The following is a 26,904-nucleotide window of genomic DNA, read 5'->3' as shown; positions in this document are numbered from 1 at the left end:
AGCTTGGGAAACTTAATGAGACCCCCGTGTCCAAAAGTAAAAAGAAGACGAAGGCTGTAGCTTAGTAGTAGAGGACTTGCTCGGCATGTGTGAGGGCCTGGGTTCGATCCCTGGGACCGAGGGAAAACAAGAAGCAGAACATCTGGCTAGGCATCGTGGTGCACGCACATCTTGAATCCCAGCGCTTGGAGGCAGATCTCTGAATTCAAGGCCAGCCTGATTGCAGGACAGCCAGGAGCAGCACAGAAAAATTCTGTCTCAAAAACTAAAAAAAAAAAAAAAACCCAAAAAGAACATTCATGTCACAAGCCAGGCTCAAAGCAACTTGTTCTTTAACCCAAGCAAGGATGAAAATGGCCCCCAGAGCCAGCTCCACTCCAGGCACTGCATTCTTCACGGGGAATGTCACTGGAGAGAAGGCCCAGCAAGAACAGCCTGCTGTCAGCGTTTGCGGGTCAAATCATCCCCAGACTATCTCCGTTGTCCAGATGCTCCGACACAGAAGCAGGGGGAAGTATGGGATGGCTATGGAGCTTGCCCTCTGTGGGGAGCCGGGGATGGGTTCTGTCAAGGTAGGTGCGAATCAGGAGACAGAGACATGAAAGAAAGGACACACTGCAAAGATGAGCAGGACATCCCTTCCCTTCCTGTGTGAACCTTCACTGCCTCCTAAGTGCCTCCTATGAACCTCATCAGTGCCTCCACCAGCCACAATGTTACATCGGTTTCTGGTTCCGCACCAAGCCAAGGATGCAGCCCGTCTCTGCCTGTTTTCCCACAGAGGAAATGGAAACCCTGGGCCATAGTAACTGCCTTTACTATTCAAAGAATGTAGCACGAGGCTAGCCCATGCATTGTCTTTACTCATGGTGTCAAAAAACACTCCCTCAGGCCAGAGCACCAAACCCATTCATTCACTTGGGAGTGTGGGAGGAGAACTACCTGTCCAACTGTCTAGGGCAGTCCTGAATGAATTAGCCCCAACAAAAGGAAATGGAAAGAAAACGAGATGGGCAAAAGCTCTGAGGCAGGGAAAAGACTTGCAATCAGTTGGAAACCAGAAGAAGCAGCCGCTCCTATCAATGTTGGAGGGGCAAGGTGTAATTATAGCCACTGTTCCAAACGTTCCCAGCTCCCACACCACCAGCCCAGGTACGCGCCTTCCCAACTCTTATGGTCCCTCCTCCCCCCCTGCGGAACCTCGTTGAGATGCTTGAGCTGCTTCTGTCCTAAACGCTCTGACAAACGCTCTAAGCCGTGAGCACATTCAGAGTAGTTACGGGAACCTCTGAGACTCCAAAAAGCCCAGCAAGCCATACAAGGAGACAGCCTGGCCCCAGACAGAACAACTTGAGAACATTTACTAAAGATACTGAGAACCGAATGCTAGGGGCCAGCCAGCCAAATCCCTTTGTGGAAAGGAGAGGGCTAGGAATAAATAGGTGGATGACTGATCCCCAGGCGGGTGGGGCTTCTCTGGAGGATGTTCTGGACAGGCCTATTTCCCCTCGTCAGCCTGCCTCCCTCCAAGTCAGCCTTTCCTCACATCTCTTTCCTCAAACCTTTTCAGGAAGCAAGGCCTATAGGGCTGGGTTCATCACGACCAACTATCTACAAAGACATGCTTGTTCCTCTGTCCCTGTAGCCACGAGCAAGTCATGCGAGAAGCTAAATCTGTGAGCCTGAAAAGGGCCAGAGGCAAGGAAAGGACACTGAGGCAGCTCATGCCATGAGATTTGTCACGGATGCTGACCCCTCCACACACAGGCAAGGCCTTGGAAAAACCCTGCCACCAGGCTGGTCAATTGCCAACTCTGAAGTCAGCCTTCCTCATCAGACAGGGAGTTCCCTCCCACGGAGCTCCAGGATGTCCCCCCACAACCACATCTGGCTGGAGATCCTGGGGGTAATGGCTGCACCTTACCGGCAGATGAAGACCCCCACAATGGGCAAACGGGAGGCTCCACCGCCAGACTGAAGCTTTCAGAGGGAAGTCTTGTTTTTTTTTTTTTTTTTTTTTTTTTTTTTTTAGTTTGAGCGCACACAGAAATACTAACAGAGCTAGGCACGGTTACTTATACAGATCTACAATCCCAGAGTTCGAAGCAGAGAGGTTGTGAGTTCAAGGCCAGACTGAGCTACATATCAAACAATAAAGTATTAAGAGAGTGATCACTTCTTTCCTATTCAGTGTTAGCTATATACCTCCCCCTCTCCCCGACCCTTTCCCCTTCCCCTTTTTTCTTCTTTTGGAACAAAGTCTTATATAGTTCAAGCTGGTTTTGAATTTATGACAGTCCTCTGTCTCAGCCTCCCAGGTTCTGGGATTCTAGGAAAGTACCACTCGTTTATACGGTGCCGGGGAATCAAACCCAGGACTGTATATATGTCTGCCAATTGAACTACATCCTCAACTTTTGAAATTCCTTGAAAAATATTTATTTCACTCTTAGTTGTGTGTGTGTGTGTGTGTGTACCCCCAAAGCATACACAGCATATGTGTGACAGTCAGAGGACAACTTTATGGAGTTGGTTTTCTGCTGCCTTGTAGGTCCCAGGGTTGGGGCTCTGATCTCAAGTTCTCAGGCTCAGTGAAGAGTATTCCTACCCGATCTAGCCGGTGAGCCATTTCTGACTTCTTACTTTCTTTTTCTTCGTTTTGTTTTTCTTTTTCTCATCAGTTTCTCTTGGTCCTCATACACACACTGTGAGAAAGGTCAGCATCGCCCTAGCTTTCTAAATGAGTCTGACAGTGGAGGCCGAAGGATCTGCTCGGGACTGCACAGCTAGATGGTGGAGGCAGTCTTCTCTGTTGTACTGAGAACAGCACGAGGTAGGATTGTTTCCTTCTTTGTCCCCTTTAGTAGAACAGGGACCACTAAGGGCCATGACTGGGCATGCCTTCTCTGTCTGTCCCATCCCCCTGCTAGGAGCAGATGCAGGCCTTATTAGGTGCTATGCTTGGAGCCTGGGCTGGGGCCAGAGCGTTGGCAGGCCCACTTGGATGTGCTTTCTGTGCCTCACGCTGTGAGTTGGTCCCCCATAGTTATGCCCACAGGGCAGAGAAGAACTCAGTCTTTTGAGATGGTGTCTCTATGGAATAGGGTCAGGATGTCAGTGTTTTCTCAGGTCCCCGAGTGTCTGGCTCCTATCACAGTGAACATACTTTCCGGACAGGGCTGGCGCCATCCAGTGTGCTGGGCATTTCCTTCTGTCCACAGCCTACCTCACTCCTGGCTGCAAAGTTTCTGGAACCTAGCAACTCACAGGAAACAATGGAAACTTGGGTTTGTAGTTTTTTCTCCTTCTATCATTACTCAAAGGGTTTTCCTCAAAGCCACATACACACACACAGACACAGACACACGCACACATGCATGCACACACACATATGCAGGCCCATGCACACATGTGCGTGCACACATGCATGCATAAACACACACATACACTCCAGTTATTTTTCTCTCCACCCATTAGCCTGGGGCTTCCTGGAAATTTTCAGTCAAAATAGGGGCCCTGGGTAGGTGGTAGAGACACTCCCCAGTTCCAGGCTTGTGCGTCTGCCGACGGGAAGCGGTAGGGTTGCCTCGATACCAGTGACATACCAAGAACATCTGAGATCAAGGGTCTGGCAGAGCCTGTCTGTGTCTGAACCTGGGTGTGAGGATTGGTATGACTCTGGGGTTGATGTATGTGAATCAGAGTGGGTCTGTGAGTGATTCAGATCGTCTGTGGTTTATCAAGAACTGGGATGAATGTGTGAGAAAAATCTAGAATATATAGGCTGGTGAGTGTGTAAAAAAAGCATATAAACCCTAGTGTAAAATGTATGAGGAACCTGTGTATGATTAGTGTGTAATATGGATTAGAGAGAACTCAGTTGGTAGAGATAAGCTTGATTACTTACCTGAGTTGGATTCCTGAACTCGCATGCTAGGAGACCATTAATTTCCAAAACACCTCTGCCCTCCCCATGTGCACTGTGGCATGTGTACAGGCACACACACATACACGGGCACACGTACAGAAAATAAACAATAAATAAAAGACACTTTATAGCTTGTTGGAATACTTGAGTCTGTAGAAACATGAACAAAAATGTAAACACAAACATGAAGTGGATGTGAGCAGTTGAGTGCATGTGAGGGTTGAGAAGTCTTGCCAATGCTTGTGAGGATTATTAGTGACCTACCCTGCATGTAAGCTGTGCTAGTGATGGCTAGGGGCAGCTCAGTGCCAGAGAGCATTTGCCCTGAGGGTCCAACATCTCATTGTTCCGAAGCAACAGGATTGGCTTTTAACGAAGTTAAGCTAAACTGAAGTAGAAGCTCTGTAAAGCACATACACGACACACACTGAACGTTGTGAGTGTGAAACTCTGGAAGCTGCACGCATGTGGGACCCCCCGCCCCCTCGAAAACTGTTCGCGGTGCACTCCGCGTGGAGCACGTGGTGTGAAGGAGCGGCGTGTGCGGAGGGCTCGAGGCCCTGCCAGGTGGCGTCTCAGTCCTATCCCACACTCCAAGCCACGTCTGGCGTGGAGCCGGTTGGGCCTCATCCCATATCTTGGGGGACTGGGGCCCAGACAAAGGCACGAACGGCCGCGCCACTCCTCTAGAGAGCTTAGCTTGCGGCCGGGAGGCGGGGTCCGACGCTAAGGGGGCGGGGCCAGGTCTTGTGGGGGCGTGGCCTAGATGATCAGGAGGGGTTGCCTCGGGGGCGGAACCTGGCCTTGTGGGGCGTGGCTAGATGTTTGAAGGTGGGGCCTAGACCTCCTGAACTTGGCGCCTCGGGGGCGGAGCCGGAGACCCGGGGGCGGGGCGTGCACGGGAGGGCGGGGATCGGAGTTGGAAGGGGAAAGAGGCGAGCAGTCCGAAGGACTCGGCAGGACAGCGAGCTGGTGGCTGCGGGCGGCGCCGAGCGAGCCAGCGAACGAGGCCGGGCCATGGGGCAGCGGGCAGTGGGCTCGCTGCTGCTAGGGCTGCTGCTGCACGCGCGGCTGCTCGCGGTGAGTGTGCGTGACCCAGGGCCGCGGGCGGGGGGCGCGCGCCAACTTGGCGGGGACACCGGAGGCTGCTCGGCTGGGACTCTGGCCCGGGACGGCCGCGCCCGCGAAGGACCCTGGGCTGGCACTGGCCAGCGCCACCCTGCAGCGTGGGGCTTTCCTAGGGGACGCCCCAGGGACCCAGCGTGGAGGTCAGGGGCTGTCCCTGCAAGCGTGGAAATCGGAGGGTCGCCGGCCACGTTGTTCAGGCTCAAAGTCGCCTCTGGGCATGGCCCGGCCTGCAGTTCTGGCGTGTGGGGGAGCTGACGGAGAAACTTCTAGCAGGGTGGGAACTTGGCAGGACAAGGGTACTCCTTTCTGCTGCCAACTTGGCAGAAGGGGCACTTCATGGTGATGGGTACCCTGTCAGTCTTCGCTGGAACTTTACCATGCTATCCTCTGGGGGGGAGATTATAATCAGGCAGTCAAAAGTAAAAACTTGGAACAAAACCGAGCCTTGTGTGGAGCACCCCTGGACCCCGGAGTCTTCTAAGCCATAAGCTAAATCAATCACTGCCTCGCACTGAGTCTCTGTGAGATCTGCAGAGAGCTGGTTAACCTCTGGGAGGTAGCCCCACGTGGGTAAAGCGAACTCAGAATGGAGAGCCTCAGGGCAGTTGGGCCTGGATGGAATGAGTGCTAGGTGCCTCTCTTATGAGTGGGCCCAAGAGCAGCTCAGTCTTTCTACATCTCCGACGTGGGATGCTGTGTGCTGCTACAGTTCTGCTCTTATTCTGAGCTCACAAGGGGCCACAAGGAGGAGAAGGGAACTCTTGAGTGAGGAATCCTAAGACCTAGAAGGCACTTGGCAGGAGAGGCCCAGAGGACCTGAGTGACCTCAAGGAGGGCTGGGTGGAGTTGGTGGACCAGCAGAGGGTGGAAGATGAGGGTGGGGTCCATCTGGGTCCGCTGTGGTGAACCATAGAGCCCAGGTGCTCCTAGACAGTCTCCATCCCTGTTCCCTGTTCTTAGAGCCAAGAGGGTGACTTTTCCAACTGGGCCAGTGTTTACCCAGTGACTGATTCTCTGTCCTTGCCTGACTGGCTCTCTCTCACCTCTGCCCTCTTGAGTCACTCCTTAACCGCCCACCAGGCCTGACCCCTTACTGTTTCTGCCACACCCACAGAGCACCTCTCCTCCCCACCCTCCACTGAGCCGCCTTTCCCCTTAACCTTCTGTCTGGCCTCTCACCCCAACACACTCTACTGCAGGACACTGCGGTTGCTCCCTGTTCAGCCTGAACTTGTAACTCTGAAAACTGACTTTTCCTTCCTCAAGCCAATGACCTAGACCTGGGATGCTATCTATTCCTGACCTCCCCCCAGCTCTGCCCCCTGATTGAAGGGCTCCTTCAGAACGAGCTGCACAATGGTAGGAGTGGTGGGTGGAACTGTTTGCTGAGGGCCCGAGGAATTCTACCGAAATTCCCTGACTGCCACCGCTGGCTATCCCGTTCGCTTTTCATTCACCAAATCTTAATTGAACAGCATTCCATGACAGCCATGGGAGTCCCCCAGGCTCATTCATTGGGAAGATACGTTCCACACAGCTATTGTGTGCTGGCCCACGGTAGGGCTGAGGCAGTTTGGGTGAGTTGGGACACGCCCTTCAATGCCTTCTAGGACTCAGACTGGTGGGCCGTGATTCAGAGGAGAGCGGGCAGCCCTGAAGCTATAGGATCTTAGAGGCTGCACTACAGACACGTGGAAGTCATCGCTGACCCACCCAAGTTCAGAGTTGGGTCCCCCCCTCCATCAAAGAGCTTAGCCTCAAGGGACTTACAGACTGGGTTTGAGTCCTAGCTCTTCAAGCCCGAGGTCTGCATCTGTGAAATGGGTGGAGTCAATGACCAGTGCAGTTTCAGGATCTCCGATTTCTAACCCGTGTCCCAGCAAGCCTTGCCTCGCTGCCCTTGATCTCCTCAGCACTTCAGTTTGATTCTAGGCAGAATCAGTCAGGGTAGGGCAGTTTACACAGGCTGAGGAGTCTAAGTCTCAGTGGGGGCAAGGACAGTGGTCTATGATTATGCGGGGGAGTAATTTCTGTTCTGAGGATAGAATGGGACCAAGGCTGGCTGACTCAGGGCTTGTCCCAGCCTGTTGACCCTTTCCTTCTTTCTGCCCTTCCTTTCTTGGGACCAGCCCCACTGTTGATAGGAGTCTTGAGGGATAGCAAGAGATAATGACAGTGTTTTCCAGGCTGAGGAGGGAAGCAGATGAAATACCTGCTTCCGGCCTCCCTTAGATTTCTTTGCAGGGAAGGCTGCTGGTGGGAGCTGAGGAATTTCTCCTTCCTGGAGTGACCAGAGCCCTTCCCTCCATACAACTGGCTACCCTGTCCCCCAGCAGTTACCCACTTTGTTCCAGACCTGTGCCCAGGAGAAGGGCAGAGCTGAGGGAGTGTGTGCAGTAGGCTGCAGGACCACCGTCAGAGTCTGGGCTGAGGCTGGACTGCAGCGAGGTGGTTCCCGCCACCCCCATCTCCAGGCTGAGCCCTGGGTGTCTGCGGAGTCGTCTGGGCCTTGTCTGGCTTGGCCCAGGCCTGCTCTCAGGATGAGCACAGGCAAGTTAGGATCTGTAAGCTTCAGTCCCTGTCTGGGAGACGATTTTTAAAAGGCGCTTGAAGGCGAGAGTAGGGTCGGGATTTGGAAGATAGTAAGCACAGGGATAGGAATATCTTGGGGGTGCAGGTCTTGGGGTGCAGGCCAGGTAGTGGCAAAGTGCTGTAGCTGGATTTTATGTATTTATTAGCCACTGACTGACGCTAAGTTTCTCAGCAAATGCTCCATTGCTTCCGCTATGTCTTGCTCACCGCCTCCCTCCTTCCTGAGAACTACAGCCCCGCCCCGACTTTTCCAGGGCCCCACTCCCTCTGGGACTCGACTGTCCACTCTCCTGACTTGTGCTTTACTAAGTTTCTGGTTTGTTCTGGGTTTTTCCTTGCTAGTTTTTTTGTTTTTTTGAAAGCATTTAAACATTTTTGATCATTCATATGCATATGATTATAGTTTTGGTCATTTTGTCTTTCCCTTCCTCCTCTCATCCCTAGCATTCATTTGTATCTTAATCTTTGGTATGTTTTAGACAGTTTCACGCACGCATCCCAGGCTTGCCTGCCTCAGTGGCTATGAGGAGGATGACTTTGAACTCCTGACCCTACTGCCCATCCCCTCACCCCCATCCTGCACCCTTTCTTCCTTCTTCACACCCCCTTCCCCTGGGCAGCACTGAGAATGTAACCCAGGGCTTTTCACATATGAGCATATAACAAGTCCTCATCTGTTTGTTTATATTTTCAAAATTACATTTATTTCTTTTCCTCGTGTCTGTGTGTATGTGTGCAGCAGGGGTGGTACATGTGTGGAGGTCAGAGGACAGCTCGTTGTAACTGGCTTTCTCTCCTGTGGGTCCCAGGGATTGAACTTAGATCGTCGGGTTTGGCCACAAGCACCCTTACCTGGTGAACCATCTCACTGACCCTCTTATCTGATTTTTCTTTATTTATTTTACTCATTCTCTGTTTTTATTCATTTCTCAAATTGACTATTTTCAATTACTATTATTAATTAAGTTTGTTCTTTGGCAGTTTCATACACACACACACACACACACACACACACACACACACACACACACACACACTAGACTTCTTAGCCTGACTCTCTTATCTCACCTGTCTACCCACCCCATCCCCTTCTGACTTCCGTGTCTGCTTTGTTTTGTGACCCAATGAGTTTAACCAAGGCTATCGTGTGACCACGACGGGTTTGGAAAACTGTCCATTGGAACCTGGTGGGTGACGCATAGTGACTCCCCATCTCCCTGAATCTGACAACAGCCAAAACTTAAGTGGCGAGAGGGTATGCCTCGCTTAGTCCCTCCTCCATCCATGACTGATCTTTGACGGGGCCAATCACCTGCAGGGTTCAGTGTGGGTAACTATGCCATCTGTTTTTGTCAGTTGGCACAGTTGATTCCCCATAAATGCATTCGTTCAAGTGCACGAAGTCATGGAGACTAGTGTGGGCCCTGGAGCCTAAGCAGAGGACACGGAGGCACAAAGGTTAGGGGACCTGCCCACATTTATAAGAGTCAAGTTGGGAGGGAGGCAAAGCTCCTCTGATTCTCGCTGCTCACTGAGCTGCCTGCCTGCAGCCATCGCCAGATTCTTTTTCTTTCTTTCTTTTTTTCTCTTTGACATGGTTTCTTTTATTGGATTTTTTTAAATTTACATTTCAAATGTTATCCCCTTTCCCGGTTTCCCCTCTAGAAACCCACTATCTCCCCCCTGCTTCTTTTTTTTTTTTTTTTTAAAGTTTATTTTATGTATGTGAGTACACTATAGCTCTCTTCAGACACACCAGAAGAGGGCATCAGATCCCATTACAGACGGTTGTGAGCCACCATGTGGTTGCTGGGATTTGAACTCAGGACCTCTGGAAGAACAGTTAGTGCTCTTAACCACTGAACCATCATCTCTCCAGCCCTCCCCACCCCCTGCTTCTATGAGGGTGCTCCCTCACCCACTCCCTCCCTCCCACCTCCCCTCCCTGACATTCCCCTACACCGGGGCATCAAGCCTTGACAGGACCAAGGGCTTCTCCTCCCACTGATGCCGGACAAGGACAAGGCCATCCTCTGCTACATATGGAGCTGGAGCCATGGGTCTATCCCTGTGTACTCTTGGGATGGTGGTTTAGTGGGAGTTCTGGGGGGTCTGGTTGGTTGATATTGTTGTTCTTCTTAGGGGGTTGCAAACCACTTCAGCTCCTTCAGTTAGTTCTCTCACTCCTCCATTCCGGACCCCGTTCTCAGTTCAATGGTTGGCTGCAAGCATCCACTTCTGTATTTGTCAGGCTCTGACAGAGGCCCTCAGGAGACGGCTATATCAGGCTCCTGTCAGCGTGCACCTCCTGGCATCTCCAACAGTGACTGGGTTTGGCCGCTGTATGTATATGGGCTGGATCCCCAGGTGGGGCAGGCTCTGGATGGCCTTTCCTTCAGTCTCCACTCCACACTTTGTCTCCCTATTTCCTCCTGTGAGTATTTTTGTTCCCCCTTCTTTTTTTTTTTTTTTTTCTTTTTTTTTTTTCGGGGCTGGGGATTGAACCCAGGACCTTGCGCTTCCTAGGCAAGCGCTCTACCACTGAGCCAAATCCCCAACCCTTTGTTCCCCCTTCTAAGAAGGGCTGAAGCATCCACACTTTGGTATTCCTTCTTCTTGAACTTCATACGGTCTGTGATTTGTATCTTGGGTATTCCGAGCTTTCGGGCTAATATCCACCTATCAGTGAGCACTGCCAGATTCTTAACATTTATTATATTTATTAAAGATGTAGTGGGCAGATATGCGATGAGGTATCAAATGTCTCCTACCACGTGGTTCCTGGACATCAGATTCAGGTCTTGAGGCTTGTGTCCAGGCCCCTTTACCCGCTGAGCCATGTCCATGGCCTCACCATCACAGTCTCACGAAACCTGCGGCTGATGTCATTATTAGTGAGAACCCTGGTCCCAGGTGGGACAGGGTGACTTTGAGCAAGGCACAGTGGGGACACAGGCTCAGGATGTTGGTGTCTCCTTGATACCAGGTGATACCTGGATGTTGGTGTCTGACTGTGGTGATGCCAGGAACTGGACTCTGTGGGGCAGTCATTTGTAGGATTGTTAATTTATGTCTTCATCTGATAGTCTCTGAGGACCAGGTCTATAGGATCTGAAAGGTCTCTGCTCTATCTTGCTGCTCAAGGGGAGGGAGATAGGGAGATATATACATACCCTGGAGCCCACTGGCCTGCAGGGAACTCTTTTTTTGTTCTTTAGCTGCTCCCTGGGGTCTGGATGTTAGCATGGGTCTGGAGAGGCCTGAGGACTGCCTGGCCTTGGGGTAAGAGCTGTGGGTGGGATTTGGAATGATATGGATGATGAATCAGAGGCAACGTGGAGGCCAGACCTCTGAGTTCTGGACCTTCAGAGTTTGGGATGGAAGGGGTGGCCTCCCAGCCCTGGCCTTTCTCTCCTCTCCCAGTCCAGCTCCAGCTGTGAGGGCCAGGCTGGAGGAGGATGGGAAAGGAGACTCAGCTCCCTAGCGGCTTCCAAAAGGTCCGCCAATGCTCTCTTCCCTCCTTCCTGCTCCTGTTAAAGACAAGGGGAACTGTGTTGAGGGTCCCTGCCCTATTGTAAGCCTGCCCCAGCCCAAGTCTTGGCCTCTTTGGCCCTGCCACCCGCTCCCGATCTCGGAGCCTGGAGCTGGCTGACTGAAACCCAGAAATATGTGTGGAACTCGCCTCGCGGGGAGCCGCCAGCCTCACTACCCAGCCTGGTGGCGTCGGGCAGTGTCAATATCGGCCTTGAGAGGGGTGTGGCTCATGGCTGCCTGGGGGTGGCTGTGCTGGGGGACACCATCACAGAGGGCGGAGAACAAGGTGGCTCTTTGAAGCCTGGGAATTTGAGGCCTTCGAGTCGAGCCTACACCAGGATTGTGGTCCCCTTGTGATGCTTGCTTGGGCCAGGGCTGCAGGGACATCATAGGTATCCTCAGGACCAGCCACTAACGCCCTTCTTCCTTGGAACACAGAGGAGGGCTCCTATGGTTTGGGGTGTGGGGAAGGTTTGCTGCACAGAGGCAGACCATGTGGGCAGACTGGTGAGTGAACCAGTGGGGTGGACTGGTAAACAGTCTTCAAACCACAGCTGCTAGCGGGTGTGTAACACACTTAAAATTCACTTCACAAGTATTTATAGAGGCTAGTGTCTGTACTCGAACCTGTTCTAGATGCTAAGTTTGCAGCAGAAAACAAAACAAAACAAAACATCAAATTCTCATCCCCTCTGTGTCCTGTGTTTTAGCTGGTACAGAAGCCAGTCAGACTCAGATGGGAAAAGGAAACAGAGACAGGCGTAGAGAGTGGCAATGTGGGGGTCGGAAAAGCCCTGATAACAAGTACTGGAGAACAGAAGGAAATGGGGTGGGCAGGTGCTTGGGGAAGGGAACGGTTAGCGTGAAGCCTGGAGGCCAGGGTGTGCCTGGTCTGTGAATTGACACCATTAAGGTGGGAGGCAGTGAGGTGCTGGTGAGAGCTGGCAGCAGGGAAGGTACAGCCTTGGCTACGCAAAGCCCTGGGGTATTGAAGGGTCCTGGTACATTTTAAAAATACTTTAAGGGGTTGGGGATTTAGCTCAGTGGTAGAGCGCTTGCCTAGCAAGTGCAAGGCCCTGGGTTCGGTCCCCAGCTCCGAAAAAAAGAAAAGAAAAGAAAAAAATACTTTATTTGCGCATGTGTGGATGTGCGTCTATGTGAACACAGAGGCCAGAAGAGGGCGTCAGGGTCCTTGGAGTGGAGTTAGAGGTGGTTGCGAGCTACTTGCTGTGGGAGCTGGGAACCAAACTTAGGTCTTCCGCAAGATCAGCGAGCGCTTTCAACTCCCAAGCCGCCTTTCTTGCTCTCCAGCCTTGGTGTTTTAACAGCGTGGCTGTAGTTGCTGTGAGGGTCAAAGGCAGAAGCAAGGAGTCTGTAACCCAGACCAGGCGTGACTGGAGCTAACTGGGTCCGTGTATGGAGAGAAGTGGTTGAATATCCAGTACATCTTGAAAGTTGGGCTCACAGGGCTACTGGGAGTGGGTGGGAGCTTGGAAGGGCTCCAGAGTCTTAGGCTTGAGCATCCAGAAGGCTAGAGCTGCTGTGGAATCATGGGAAGCTACATGGAAGACGACAGAGTGTGGTAGGTAGTAGAGAGGCAGCGTGGGCTGGGGGCAACTGGCTAATGTCAAGGCCACTTCAGTCACTGAATCCCTTTCTGCTCAGGCTGAGGCCTCTGTGGTAACCTGGAGCAAAGTGGAGGCCACTTATGTCTATCTGTGGAGATCACCAGTAGGGATTCCTTATTAGAACCCACAGCCAAGCCCCTAGTCTGTGTTGTGTGTGGAGAGTGCATTCATGAATCAGGGTGAGGTCCCATGCTTCCCGTGTAATGGTTTGCCAGGTTGCTAGGCAGAGAGCTGGCAGACACTGGTCCAGTGAATAAGGTCATGGCTTTATAGAGGGAAGGCTCTTCCTTGGGCCCTGGACTCAGATGAGCTAGCTTCCCAGCCACCGCTGTTTTGTGGCCTAGAGGGTATGAGATGAGCTATGATACCCAGTCTATCATCTTTCCCTTGTCTGTGGGTATTTGATCCAGAATAAGTAGTGATCTTGGAGAAGTCTGCTTTCAGTTCTGTAGCTTGTCCCTGACTGGCTGTGTGACCTTGCACAAGTTGCTAGACATCTCTGACCCTCGGATGGGTTTTGAAATAGGCAATGCCTGTATTGTGCAGAGGAATATGCTTGGGATGTGGTAGGTGTTGGATAGCCAATGGCTACAGTTAGATTTGTTTCTTATCTTGGTGCAAGGCCAGCATTTGATGTAGGACTCACAGTGCCTGCGATGCCCTATTTCTCTGGACCCGGGGGTGGGAGGAACCCGGGCTGGTTGAAAGCATGGCTCCCTCGGTCCTTCTGCAGACTTTAGCACTTAGAGCCCTGGATGCAACTGTGCCTAATCTGTCACTGCTCTCCTTCCCTCGCTGAGGCCACAGCTGCAGGACAGAGTCCACCCTTCTATCCCGATGGCTCCTTCCTGGAGTGGGGAAAGAATGGGGGGGTCACACCCCAGGGTGTGGCTTGGGAAAGGCTGGGGCTTCTGAATAAATCCGTACCCTTCCCAGCTGTGTGCAGTCGGTAGACTCTGAGTAACAGAAGGTGTGGCCAAATGGCTCCCAAGGGGGCGAAGAGGATGTTCGAGCATCTTGATAGGAACAGGAGAGGGGGCGTCCTGGGACCCCATCCCAGCACAGTTCTACCCTTTCATGCTGAGCCTGGAGAATGCTTTCTCAGGGAACCCTGAACAAAACTGTAGCACATCGTCTTTTGCCGTGGCTGGAGCACCACACAGCTTTGAATCCGGTACTTGTAGGTCCTCAGAGTCAGCGGGACTAGGAAGAAAGAGGGACGCGCCGGGGTGCACGATCTTGCCCGTTGGGTGAGGTGTGGAGCAGACAGCCCTCGCTGCCTACCAGGGTGGGTCACGCCCAGGTGGTTCATTTTTAACTCTTCACATCTTTGCCAGCTTCCTCATCTTCTGGTCGATGGGAAGGGGAGGCAGCCAGGGGCTTGGCAGGGGGAGGGCTTCGGAGGTGGCCCGGAGTGACCTCCACAGATGCTTCTCCTGGGGCTAGGCTGGGAATTCCCAGCTGCCCCTGGCCCCTTCCCAGCCCACCTCTCCCATGAAGGAGCCAGCCCAGCCCCCCCCCCCACCTCCTGGCAGCCCCTTCGAACCGCTGACTCATCCCCGTCCATATTTGGCGGTTCCAATTTTCAAATAGTTGGGAACTGGGATCATGCCTCTTGTTGGAGCCCTGGCTGCCCCTGGATACGTTGAGACCATGACCTCATCAAGCCAGCCCCAACGGCCTCTGTCACTTTCACAGGTCACCACCTACTTATGCCTTGTGCCATCCTGTGAACCTGGGCCCAGAAGGACGGAGACCCAGAGTTTCCCTGCAAGGATAGGGTCAATCCCTTCTCTGACCTAGGGTCCCCTGGTTGCCTAGGTCACTAGCCTGCATTTAGAAGTGTTCGCACCTACTTGATTAAAGCTATCACGCTCTAGAGGCAGCCTGGCACAGGGCCTTTTCTTTCTGGCCTTCAACTCATTCAGCCTTCCCTATCGTCTGTGGGCCTTGCGCTATCTCCCCTAAGAGGTCAGGCAGACACAGAGTGACCCAGCCACCTACCCAGTCAGTAGCACCTGACGGCTGGGAGTGGAGCCCAGGTTATCTGACCCCACAGTTTTCCTTCTGTCTTCGATGGGTCAAACTGAGTGAGTGGCTCTACAGGGAATGCAGGGAGCAGGTCCGTCTAGAGCAAGGTGCGCCGTATCTGCTGCATGGGGTTTAGCTGACTCCTGCTTCTCAGATTTGCTTATCTTTCCCCCTGGACTTCCATCTCAACTCTGGTACTGCTCCCCAGGAGAGACTGCGGCTCTCATCAAGACGGAACACCTTACAGGCTTCTGAGCCAGGCCCACTGGTTGCCTAGGTCCTCATTGGGCTTCCTGCAACTATTGGTTGGAGGCAGCCCGCACACCCTCGATATGGAGAGATTGAGTGATATACCATGTACAGATACACACGGAATCTAAAGAAGAATCCCAAACTGTCATTCAGACACTCGGGACGTGCGTCCATCCATTCCTTCACTTATTCAGTCATTCACCCAACGTTCTGAACCTTTTTGTGAGTTTACCGTATTTCCCAGTAGAGGAGTAGCTCTGAAAACAGTGACCTGCCCAAGATCCCAGAGCCAGAGGTAAGACTAGCATCACCACCTTCTGGAAGTTGGCTGGGTTCCTGCTCTGCAGGAGCCTCAGGCCTGGGAGAGGCAGGAGCCGTGAGCCTCAGAAGAGCTTAGAAGCTATTCATTCGTAGTAGTAAGTTGCTGGGCGACCAGTTTGGCTCCTGTTGTCAGGACTGGCTTCCTGGAGGAAGTGGCCCTGAACATTGGGTGGGTTATGATATGCTTAGGGAAGAGGAAGCATCAGGCAGAGCTCCTAGCCAGCCCCCTCGGGCCCCCTCAGCCTATTGTCCCCATTGGATTGGATGTGCAGGAACTGGAAGGAAGAACCCTTCGCCTGCTGCTGGGGCTGGTAAAGCGGAGGAAAGAATGAGAGGAAGTCCCCAAGATAGCTGAGGGTGACATCCACCTCAGCACCCCCCACCCACCTAGCCAGACATGTAGGCCAGAAGTCAAGGCCTCGCCTCTGCTTGGCCACAGTCGCACCTCATTCTCTTCCCCGAGCCTCCATTTTCCCTCTCTTGCAATGGGCTGGCTGTTCCTGCTTTTCAGTCTCCACCAGTGGGAGGAGGAGAAAGGGAGCTTCTCACAGAAGTGAGTGGAAAAATATGGTCTCGAGCCCCAGGTCCTCAAGCCTTAGAATACCCTCCTTCCTTGATGCTAGCCTCTGAGTGCTGAACCCGGAAACAAATGAGGGTCTGGGGACTGCTCTGTACGTCCTTAGATATCCTTGATCCTGTTCTGTCCCGTATGCCAGTCCTGCGGTGACCTGACGGCTGGGCTTACCTCTGTGTCTTGTGGGTCCCGATGCTGGGCAAACAGCCAAGGTCACTGCTAGCATCTGGCAGTTAAGCACTAGACTAAGAGCCTTGAGCGTCTCAGCAGCAGCATGCGAGACTCAGGGCAAACCTCAGCTTCTGGGAACCTGATCTCCAGGTGTAAAACGGGACAGTTCATTCACTCATCTCTCAGATCCTTCACACGGCTAAAGGAACTGCCGGTCTGCTGGGGTGGCAGGCAGAGAGAAGATGCTGCTGGCAGAAGGCCTGGAAGAGTCTAGAGCTCTCTCTCTGCCATGCTTCTGCTCCCTTGCTACCTTCACAATGCTAGTCTGCATCCCTCCTTCCCTGACAGTGAGCTGCTGGGAGGAGGGGCTCTGGGATGGCTAGAGTAGAGGAGAAGATCCTTGGGAAGGGCTGGGAGCAGGCTTCCCTGGGAGGCCCAGTACAGGAAGAACAAAGGAGCTGATTAGGCGGTCTGGGCATTTCCTTTTAGGGTGCCGGGAAGTGACTCTCAGGTTGGGGTTGGGTCCAGGAATGAAGAACGCTAGGTGTGGTGATGCACGTCTATAATTCCAGTACTCTGGAGGCTGAGGCAGGGGAATCTCAGGTACTTGGCCTGTCTGAACTGTATAGACAGTATAAGACAGTATAGAGGCAGGAGCCATGAGCCTTAAAACCTGGGAACCTGATCTCCAACCAAGACAACAGCTCGGAATGGTGGCACATGCCTGTAAGTCCAGTCCTTGGAGGTGGACACAGGAAGATTAAGGGATCCAAGGGCAGCCTGGAAGGAAGGAAGGGGCCAGAGAAGGGATTAGAGTCCCCACAGCCCTATCACCTTCCTCTCTCGCTTTTCTTAGATGGGGGAGGCGGAGGTCAGTTCAAACCTGGAACTGAGGTGTGGAGATGCCAAGAAAGGGTTAAGTGGGCCTAGTAAGGGGAGGGAACCAGGACACTGGGATTGGAATTTTTGTGATAAGATCAAAGCCTGCAGCCTGCCTGGGCCTCACCTCGGTTTCACCTGAGCAGTTGGAGGGAATTCTCCAGGCCAGAGGACCTGGCCTCCCAGGGGATGGGGGTGGGGGTGGGGACCCACTTTCCCCTGCTAACCACACTCCTGCAGGCGGGACTCTCCCAGTGCTCTCCCAGTGCTCTCCCTACCTCTGCAGCCCCTCCCCTCCCCCGCTGGGGCCTGCTTCTTGTCCTGGAGGACGCTGGGAGCTCCAGGAGCCACCTGTACTTGGCAGGGATGGTGTGGAGGCATCATCTTCTGCTGCTACACACTCCTGTCTCAGCTCTCTCTCTGGGCAGGGGTCTGAGCCTAGGTCACTTAAAACAGAAACAAAGAACTAGTCAGGTGGAAATACCTGGTCACTCAGTCCAGAAAGGAGCCCCGAGGACCCTTGTATGTATGCTGTTAGCTGCCCCACCCCCAACTTCTGCTTATACTTTGAGGTTGTGTCGTGGAAAAGCAGGGGGAAGTGGGGTCCCCTTCTAGCTCTAACACGGTGGGTGCTGTTTCCTTCCGCCTAGTAGAGTAACCTTTCTGGGTCTCTTCTGTCAGGTTGGACAGGACACTAGCTCCATTGCGGGGGTTTTGGAGACCAGGGGCTGTGTAAATAACTGTCTACTGGAGCAAGGCCTTCACACGCAACAGGAGCTGTTACTTTGTTGCTTTTCTTGTTTCCCTTTAAGATTTCCCAGTCCTGGGTGAGCTTGGTGCTGTGGTTTGCATTTCTTTACTCTGAGGAAGCCTCAAGCCTTAGGTCAGTCCTTGCTGAGAGGTTTTTGTTAATACCCTCCAGGCCCCTGCTGGCCCCGCCTGGCCTGGTGATGGACGAAACGTGAGTCTTGAGTTGGCTGGTGACCTGGTGCCCCTGGCCCCACTGACCTAGTTTGTGTGTAGGACGTCCCAGTCCCAGACAGGGAGGAACTGGTCCCATCGTGTTTGCCGCAAGGTCCGCCTCACTATCCACCCTGTTCTGCCCTGGTTAATGATCACTTCAGGAGACCGTGGAGTGCCCCCCCTTCCCAGCTCTCTAACCACTATGTCAGCTGCCTGGGTGTTCCCTGCTTTAATGTGGCAGTCCCAATCTGGGACCCTGGGGTGCAGAAGAGGATTCTGAGTCACAGCTTTTGCTCCTGGGAGCTTAGAGCCATATCAGGGTGAATTGTGGTCAGTGTCTACGTGAGCATGCCCTAGAATAATACAACCCCCACCCCCCCCACTCCCCCCACCATTGTTTTCATTGTTAGGAGCAATCGGGCTCCTAACATTGAAACTTCCATGTTCCTCTAAGCATGCCCTCTTCCTAAAAGGGGGTTGGGGGTTCCCCTGGGGGAGATGAGACTAGGTTCCTCACTCTCTTTTGGCTGTTCTGCACGGTGTGACCTTGGACAAGTCCCGTCCCCATCTGGATACCTTCTTATCTCCAAGAAAGGAGTGTTAATGCTACTCCAAGTTCGGGAAGTGTTTAGGCCATAATGGATGCCAGGAGCTATCCACGACTTGTAGCAGTGCTCCTGTTTAGGAGAAAGTGAAAGTTGAAGCCTCGTGGGCCAATCACATCAACAGCCACTGGGAGCCTGGGAACACCCAAGGAGCCTGCATAAAAAGGGCAGGTAGGGGCTGGGACGGAGACTCTCTTTATAGAGTGCTTGTCAACTATACACAAAGCCCTGGGTTCAGTCCCCAGAACTGCATGAGCCAGCATCCTCACAGCTTCAGGTGTCCCTCCTCTTTCTCCCTAAGCCTGCACCCCCCACCCCCAGGTTCACTTCTTGCCCCTGGCAGGTGCTGAAGGGAGGGGGAGGCAAGAGGATTGTAAATTCAACATCAACCACAGCTATATAAAGTCTGAGGCTGGCCTGGGGACAGGAGGCTAGGTTTCCAAAAGAGGGAGAGGGGTTCCAGGGAGGGTAGGGCTGGAGCCCACCTCAGTCCTCCAGCCTGTTTGCTTCTGGATTAGGTTTATACTGTTTATTCTAGGGCCATTAGGACATTCCCCCCATCCTGGCTATTTTGAGAGCCCAGGAGCAGGGGCGCTGGTTAAATTAGGCAATGTTGCTCTAGGAGGAATGTGTGAGGAGTCTGGTCACCTAGGCTGCAGGGACAGCACAGGGCGGGTCACTCTGCAGAAAATGACACTGCACTTTGGAGCAGAGCAGTTTGGACCTCTTTACAAGGGGAGCAGGCTGGAAACCACGGCTGGGGGGGGGAGAGGTTTTGGGCCTTTTTGGGCTGACCTGGTGAGGAGTAGGGTTGAGGGCGGGACTCCACAACCCCATGCTTGTGGCTGCTGCCTGATGTGGGTGGGGTTTGGGGTGGTGTGATGTATTGGAAGGACGGATGATGGGCAGTCTTGGCCTTGGATCCTGCTTCTCCCTCTCTCTAGCCTTAGGCTCCCAGGCAGGCCGCTGGTCCTCATGGTCCAGTGAAAGAAGCTCTTTGTGGCGGCCCGGTGTAGTCTGAGCCCTTTGTGGCTTTTTGATTGTAGGGGTGGCTCGTGTATCCGCAGGGTGGGCCTCACCTGGGAGATCTTCAGGAATGTGGCCTCAGCCCCAGCCCGGACCTACAAAATTAAAACTGAGATAAACCTTCCCAAGATTCCCAAGGCAGCAGGAGAAGGCCTGCTTGACTGGTCGTCCTGTTTCATGTTGGGAAACACCCTGTGGTGTTGGGGGTGACCAGATGCTGTGAAAACTGCACAGGAAGGACCACCAGTCACACTTTCTTCTCTGGGAGTGGGGCTCGGAGGACACAGGACACTCTCCTTTAACCCGGGGCTGTTAGCCCCATGTACTGGTGTCTCCCTGAGTCACTTCCAGTGTATATACTCTTGCCCCAGAAAACGAGCTTCAGGCTGATGTGGTCTGTCATGGTGATAGTGCCTTCTCTCATAGTGAGGCAGGAAAAGAAGGAATTCAGGAGGAGGAAGGAGTGCTTTGGCTCCCAAGGAGAGCAACTTAAATGACTATAATTAGGACCCAGTGTCACGTGCTGTGAGGTAGAAATGAAGACCTATGGAAGAGTGAGAGAGAAAGGTGTCCTACTCAGAGATCTCACAACAAAGGCCACGGATGAGCCGGCTTTAGTCGGTGAGCATATCGTATCAGAGAACAGAGCGCACCATGAGGAGCCACATACATAAAGGCCTAGGAACCCCATGTTTCCTCTGAGCATGGACCATCCACTTCAGTGGCCCACATGGGATTTAGGGTAATGCAGAAGGACACACCACTCCGAGTTCTTGCAAGGAAAATAGTCCCTATGCTCACATGGTCTTGGACCCTCACCAGCTGGGATATTCTGTCATCTTTCTGCCCTTTCTTGTGTCAGAGAAAAAAAAAATCAAAGTCCTTTTTATAAATGGCTGCCAGAACTTGTGGTCTGTGTGTGATAACCGTTGTAGCTGGCAGACTTGGAAGGGAAAGCAAAGGGACTTGATCTCTTGATTAACGAGGTGGCCTTATCTCCTGTTCGTGTATGATTTCCGTTAGACTTGCTCAGTGCCACCAACAATAACCCTGGGTGGGGGAGCCCTGGGTTGGGGCCAGACACGCACTCCTATCTCCTCTGTGGCTTGCCAGCTGTGTAGCTCTGACCTCGGGCAAGCCTCAGTTCCCTCCTCTGAGGATGGAGGGGGTCCTTCCTCCAGGCATGGCTCCGGGCATGGCCATGTCGCTGTAGTCCCTTGTCTGCTGTGGTAGCTGGGAGCCGCACATGACTGTTGAGATGTAAAACTTATTGAAAGAATGTTAAAGATTCTGAGGTACACACACAGTGTCTCTGCTCGCTTGCTTAGTGACAAGTCCTGGGCAGGCAAACGTGGTAAGCGGCCCCTTTGCTGGATGACTCAGGAACAGGACCCGCCATCTTGGCAAGCTCTGGGAAGTACTGTATGCCTTCAGCTAGGGCCTGCCTGGGTCATCATCTTTACTTCTCTGTCCCATCTGGTGCCACCCAGTCCTCAGAGGAGCCTCACACTGTTGTAAGGCGGGCGGCAACCCCAGTGTGTTCACTGCCACTAGGGTAGAGTCCCTTCACCCTTCCCTGTGGTGTGGCATCATACTGGTAACAAATCTGTGACCATGTGGCACCATGCTTTGGCTCTCCATTTCTTTGGGCCTGGCTCTGCTTGTTCTGCTGGTCTCCTTGCCTAGCTGCTGGCATCCAGACCCTCCATCACTAGTCTCCAAGATCCCCACTCCTGGTTCCCAGTGCAGGGAGGGTGGGGTGGGAAGGGGTGGCCTTCTGCTGTGTCTTGAACTCCCAGCAGGGGTGCCTACTGCCTGGGCCCCTCAACAGGCTGGAAAGGATGGCCTGTTGTGACAGGGGCAGTGGGCATCCTGCCCGCTCCAGTGCCCCTGGACCTGGGCGCTAAGAGTCTTGTTTGCACTTGGCTAGGCCTTGTGCTGGCCTGGTGCCCGTGAGGGCCAGTCTGCTCTGGCAGGCTGGTAACAAAGACTGCTCCGGAGCATGGGGCGCTGGGCCTGGGCTGAGTCCTGGGGCTGAGGGCCATGTCTGCCACCTGTGGCTGGGTCCTGGGTGCTGAGCTGGGACAAGGCCCAGACAGGCAGAGCTATGGACCTTTAGGAACCAGGCTGGAGACCACCCTTGGCAGTTCATGATGGTATGGTCTCAACCCCACACTGTACCTGTCACGGGGGAGCTTTGGTCTAGGTTATTAGGACAGTTGAGGTTCAGCTCCTTGTCTTTTTCATCCGATGTTCAGTCCTCTTATCTTTTTTTCCCCACCTCATCCGGTTGCTCCTTCATCCCATTAGGAGCACATCTGGTCCATGACGTGGGGCCTGTCAAGAAGAGACAACTTCTCAGAGCCCCAGGCTGGCCTGGGCGGAAATCAGAGCTCTGACCCCACTGCCTTCTGCACTTTTTACCCATTCTGTCCGTCCCTCTCCACTGGAGATCTGAGGAGCCCTTCTCTGGGGAGGAAGTGGAACCCCGACCCCTCCACATTCTCATGGGAATGCAGGGTGGGAGCAACACCCGGCAACCCAGGCAGCTGTACACTTAGGAGACCTGCACCCTAACAGTTTCCAGAGCATTCTCAGGGTCCTTCTGCCTCTGGGCTGATACAGTCCATGTCCTTCCTCATCACTGGCACCCATTCCTTCATCCCTTTGCGCCCCTCCCCCTCAGGCGTGTTTAACGATCTGTACTCATCTGGCCGAGACTACTCTCTGCCCACTCCCTGGATGTTAGTTTTCTTCTTCTGCCACTTGACAGATGCATGCCTTTTAGGGTGTTAATTTACGGTCTCTCTCTCTCTCCAGCTAATGTCAGCTCCCTGAGGGCTGATGCATGCTTTGTCCTTATCCGATTTCTGTTTCCTCTGCATGCTGGCCGGCTGGCTTTAGTGCCTAGTCCTTCGTGCTCTGAGTTCATCTCTAAGAATTAAATAGAGTTCCCCCCAGGGGGCTCTCAGAACCTCTGTGTCCAGTGCAGAGCGGAAAATGCTGTAGTAACTTCCCCGCCGGCCGTGTGCGCGGTCCAACCCAGGAACTCATACTGTGCTGTCCCGTGTTTTGGGCTAACAAGTCAGGGCCTACACCCCAACTGGGTGCTCAGACTCTACTATAATTGGATCTGACAGAGCAGCTTTAGGGGTGATGTCCATGTCTTGGGGTGCCTTCTCTCCTGGGACTGGTCAGTTACCAGTTACAGCAGGGCTTTCTGTCTCGGAATCATAGTTGCCCTGTGGTGCCAAGGTCAGAGCAGGGAGCAGAGGGTGGGCCCAGGTCCCTGGTGTCTCTTGGGTGTTTAGGGGCAGGTGGACAGGACATTTCCCTCCCTCCCCCCTCAGCCGCAGACATTCCTAGTCAGAGGTGACAGGCGGCAGGGAGATTTACCATTTCCGGTAACCGGAGTCCCTGGCAATGTAGCGCTCCCTGCCAAGGACGGGCACCCCTTGCTTGCTGGCCATTCCTTCCGTTTCTTCTGGGATGGCCTGTCTGGGGCCTGTCCAGCATAACAGCGTGCTCGAGGGAACACTTATAGCCCTAGAGATTGAGGCTTGGTGACTTGGCGATTGAGACTCGGGTCCCCTTTTAGCCCCAGCCCCAGCCCTAGTTGCTGCTCCTCTCAGAGCTCTCATCTGCAGGGTGACTAGGGAAGGCAATAGGTCCTGTGTTAGCAGCCAAGGGGCCCGGTTCCCGGGTCCTCCTCCCCCACCACATCCCGGACAGGCTCTTCCTCTCCAGAGCCAGCTTTTCTCCTTGCACCACGATTTGCCCTAGACTGCCGCGCCGCTGCCGCTGCCGCTGGGGCTTTTGAAATAAGAATGTGAGGCTCAAATGCTGCTTCTCTGGCGGCCAGCAGTGCTGACATAAGATGAGATTTGAACAGGCCCACCAACCTTGGCTGGTCACTCTAACCATGCTTACGCCCCCTCTCTGTGCCTCTCTTCCCATTCTGATAAGTGAAGGATATCCGCTTCGACGATCCTTTCCAGCCCTGGTGGCCCCACGTTCTGGGGATACTTCAGAAGTCTCTGTGGCCGTGTGACAGGAGTTGTTCTTCCTGGCAGTTCCGTAGCTCACACTCTTGCTGGGTTTGAGGAAAGGGAGGAGTGGAAAGGAAGAGCGGGGAAGAGCGTGGGATACAAAGCCCTTTGGTTGTTCTGTTGAACGAGGTGGCCATTTTTTTTTTTTTTTTTTTTGGTTCTTTTTTTCGGAGCTGGGGACCGAACCCAGGGCCTTGGGCTTCCTAGGTAAGCGCTCTACCACTGAGCTAAATTCCCCAGTCCCAAGGTGGCCATTTTTATTCCCATTGTCTAGTTGAGAAACAGAGGCTCAGAGAAGCCAAGTGAGTCGCCCAGGCCCACACAGCTAGAAAGTTGCCAGGCGGTGGTATAGTGGTGGGAAGTGGTATATGGCCATTGCTCCAGATGGCTTTGATTCGTTAGGACAATATATTTAATACATTGACTTTTCCCTAGATGTGTTAACATGCTTCAGTAATATGATCGCTTTTGGGTTCAAACTACATTTCCCAAGCTGCCTCTGTCACTTGGGAGTAGCCCAGAAACCTTTGTTCTACAATTTCTTGAGTTTTTGCCTTGGAAAATATGGTCAATGTTAATTATGGGTATGTAAGAGTTCAGAGGAGGGAGAGAGGCCTGTGGGCTAGAGCTGGTCAGGAGTAGAGAGCTGAGTGAGCCTGAGGTGGCCTTCTCTAAGAAGGACCCCCATAAAAGTGCTCACAAAGGACAAAGGGACTGTGGGCAGAGGAGCCAATAGGGCCCCCAGCCCACGTTCCACCCACAGACCTTTGCTCCAACCCCCCATTCTCTGCCAGGCTCCTCCAGAACTAGGTGAAGGGCTGGGGGTGGATGGGGCAGTGTGCCTGACATCCCAGCCAAGCCAGTGGGCCTAACTAGGCCCCTGGGACTTGGGCAGTGGCTGCCTGAGGACTGAGATAACCCTGGCCAGCTAGCGCCACCTCCTCCTCGTCCTCTGCCTGTGGGGCCCTTGGCCCTAAAGCCCCAGCAGCTGTCAGCCGGGAAGGGTGACAGAGGAAGGCCAGAGGTGACTTCCCAGGCTGCTCTTCTTCTTCAGCTGGGGCGGAGCCCAGCCCTGTCATGAGCTGCTTGGCTTTGAGTCTCCTCCTGGTAGCTTCCCACCATCAGTTTTTAAGCCCTCCCTCTGGAAGAGGTTGGCGCACATGGTGGGGGGCGAGGGGGAGGGCAGGGCATGATCACATCCTTGAGTTTCTTTGATCCCGCTAAAGATCTGAAGACCGAGACAGAGATGCATGTCCTGTTTTTCTGTGGGAGGAAACGGATTCCGAGAGGCGAAGTGACTGGCTCAAAGTCACAGAGCTACATGGCCACCGTTAACTCCTGACTCCTGGCCTCCCCCAGTCCAGTGGCCTCTGCTCCTGTATTTAAGGAGAAACTGTTCAGGCACACTGACAGAAACTTCCCAGCTTGGACACTCAGGCAAACTGATCAACCATGTGGGATGGGAATTCCATGTTCTTGCTTATGTGCTCTCGGAACTGAGCCAATTATATGAGCTAATGGGTTTATGGCTGTAGTTAGCCCAGGCTCACCCGCCAAGCAGGCAGCATAGTTCCCACACAATGCTAGCCACTTGTACACTTTACAGGAGTTCCAGACACGTCCTACAAACATTTGTAGCGCTCAATAAATATTTGGCACCTACTGTGTACCAGGTGCTGGGGAAAAAAGAGTGAAAAATCACCCACGCGTCCCCGACTCCTTGCTTACATTCCCCCCCGCCCCTCCTCTTGTAGCCCACATGGAGACACGCCTCCATGTTAACCGCAAAAGCCAGCTTTCCATATGTGGGTATTGTGATCCACACACATCAGGGCTGCAGATGAGAGCTCTGGGACGCAGAGATCGTGGGTAGATGCCTGCTCGGGGCCTAGAACCCTGCTCTTCAGAGGGTCTGTGACTCGCTACTGCTGCTGAGCCCGAGAGACAACTTAATGCCTAATTCCTAGGGCCCCAGCCCTAGGGAAAGAGATTATTGGGAGCGTTAGGGGAAGCAGCCATTGAGGGCCAGGCAGCGAGAAGTTCAGGAAGGTCTTGTGGAGGACAAGGCTTCTCGTTCTCCAGGGAGGAGGCCCAGCCAGGTCTTTAAATACCCCACGATGCCCAGAATAGTCCCCATTGTCTCAGCCCAAGGTTGAGAAAGAGAGAGAGAGCCGACAGAGCCTAGCAGGTCCTGAGAGAGGCTGCGGCTGGAGGTGGGGGCAGGAGGTCTGGGATACTTCCCTATATGGTGGTTCAGCATTTCTGCTTATGCTTTTCCATTCGCCTCCTGCAGGAAGGTCTGGGAAGGGCAGGGCAGCAGCGAGCTGCCAAAGAGGGAGCCAGTGGGTGGGGGACTCCCAGGGAGGCCTGCGTGCCTGGAGTAACGTAACATGCCCCTTTGTGTGTGAGGGATCTATGTGCATTGGCTTGCGGAACCCTCCTGTGGGCAGATCTAGCCCAGCCCCCCGCCCGGGGCCTCCTGGCACCTTTGCCAGCTCTGGCTATTTTGGGCACTGGTTGCGTTTAGGTTTGGGGCGATTCTGCCCAGACCGAGGATGCTGGGCTGAGGTGTAGGGGAGGCTACTCCCTCAACTCCCTGGAACTCAGCCTCAAAGGGTCTCGGTCAGAGGGCTGTGAGGGAATGAATGCCAGTTCTGCTATGCAAGGAAGGCGGAGTTCGCCAGACCAGCCTCATCCTTTGGAGACAACTGCCCGCTGTATCAGGAATGTTTATGTTTATTCTAAGAAACAAGACGTGAAATCCCGGACAGGTGGTGTTTCCTGCTTCCCATGGATCTCTGGGAAGTTTGAAATGTGCTCCCACTCTGACTGACCAGCGAGCGTGTCTCTGCAGGCTTGTTTGCCCGCCTTCCCAGGGTTCTGATGTATATTTAATTTGTTCTCTCTTGCTGTCACGAATTCATCTTGCCTGAAGCAGGAAAGGTAGGGAGACCCCAGCTCAGCTCCTGTGACGTGGCTTGTCCTGATTTTGTCTCCCCAAACGCTCTGCTTCCTAGGCCCTCTTTTGGTGAAGGGGAGACACAGGCTGGGATTTTAGAATCCTAAGATTTTGAGATTTTCGTGTGCTAAAGCCAAAAGGAAACTCAGAGGGCACGGAGGTTGGGATCTTCTGGACCTGGTGTTACAGGCAGTTGTGAGTGGCCCAATGTGGGTGCCAGGGACAGTAGAAGCTTTGCATGGAGGAAAGTTCCAAGTCACACAC

General features: G+C 53.4%; 1 protein-coding gene across 1 annotated transcript in view; it reads left to right on the top strand.

Annotated features, from left to right (window-relative positions):
- The first annotated feature begins 4,863 nt into the window (after positions 1-4,863).
- Positions 4,864-26,904, top strand: part of Hspg2 (heparan sulfate proteoglycan 2) — a 101,612-nt gene continuing 79,571 nt past the window's right edge. The window contains exon 1 of the mRNA XM_032895875.1: positions 4,864-5,008. Within this exon, the coding sequence (XP_032751766.1) occupies positions 4,946-5,008 (63 nt within the window). The 5' untranslated portion in view covers positions 4,864-4,945. The remainder of the gene's footprint in view (positions 5,009-26,904) is intronic.

This window comes from Rattus rattus, chromosome 1 (assembly GCF_011064425.1).
Source record: "Rattus rattus isolate New Zealand chromosome 1, Rrattus_CSIRO_v1, whole genome shotgun sequence".
Taxonomy (NCBI): Eukaryota; Metazoa; Chordata; class Mammalia; order Rodentia; family Muridae; genus Rattus; species Rattus rattus.
Note: the sequence above shows the minus strand (reverse complement) of the source record. Positions and strands in the feature narration are given on the sequence as shown.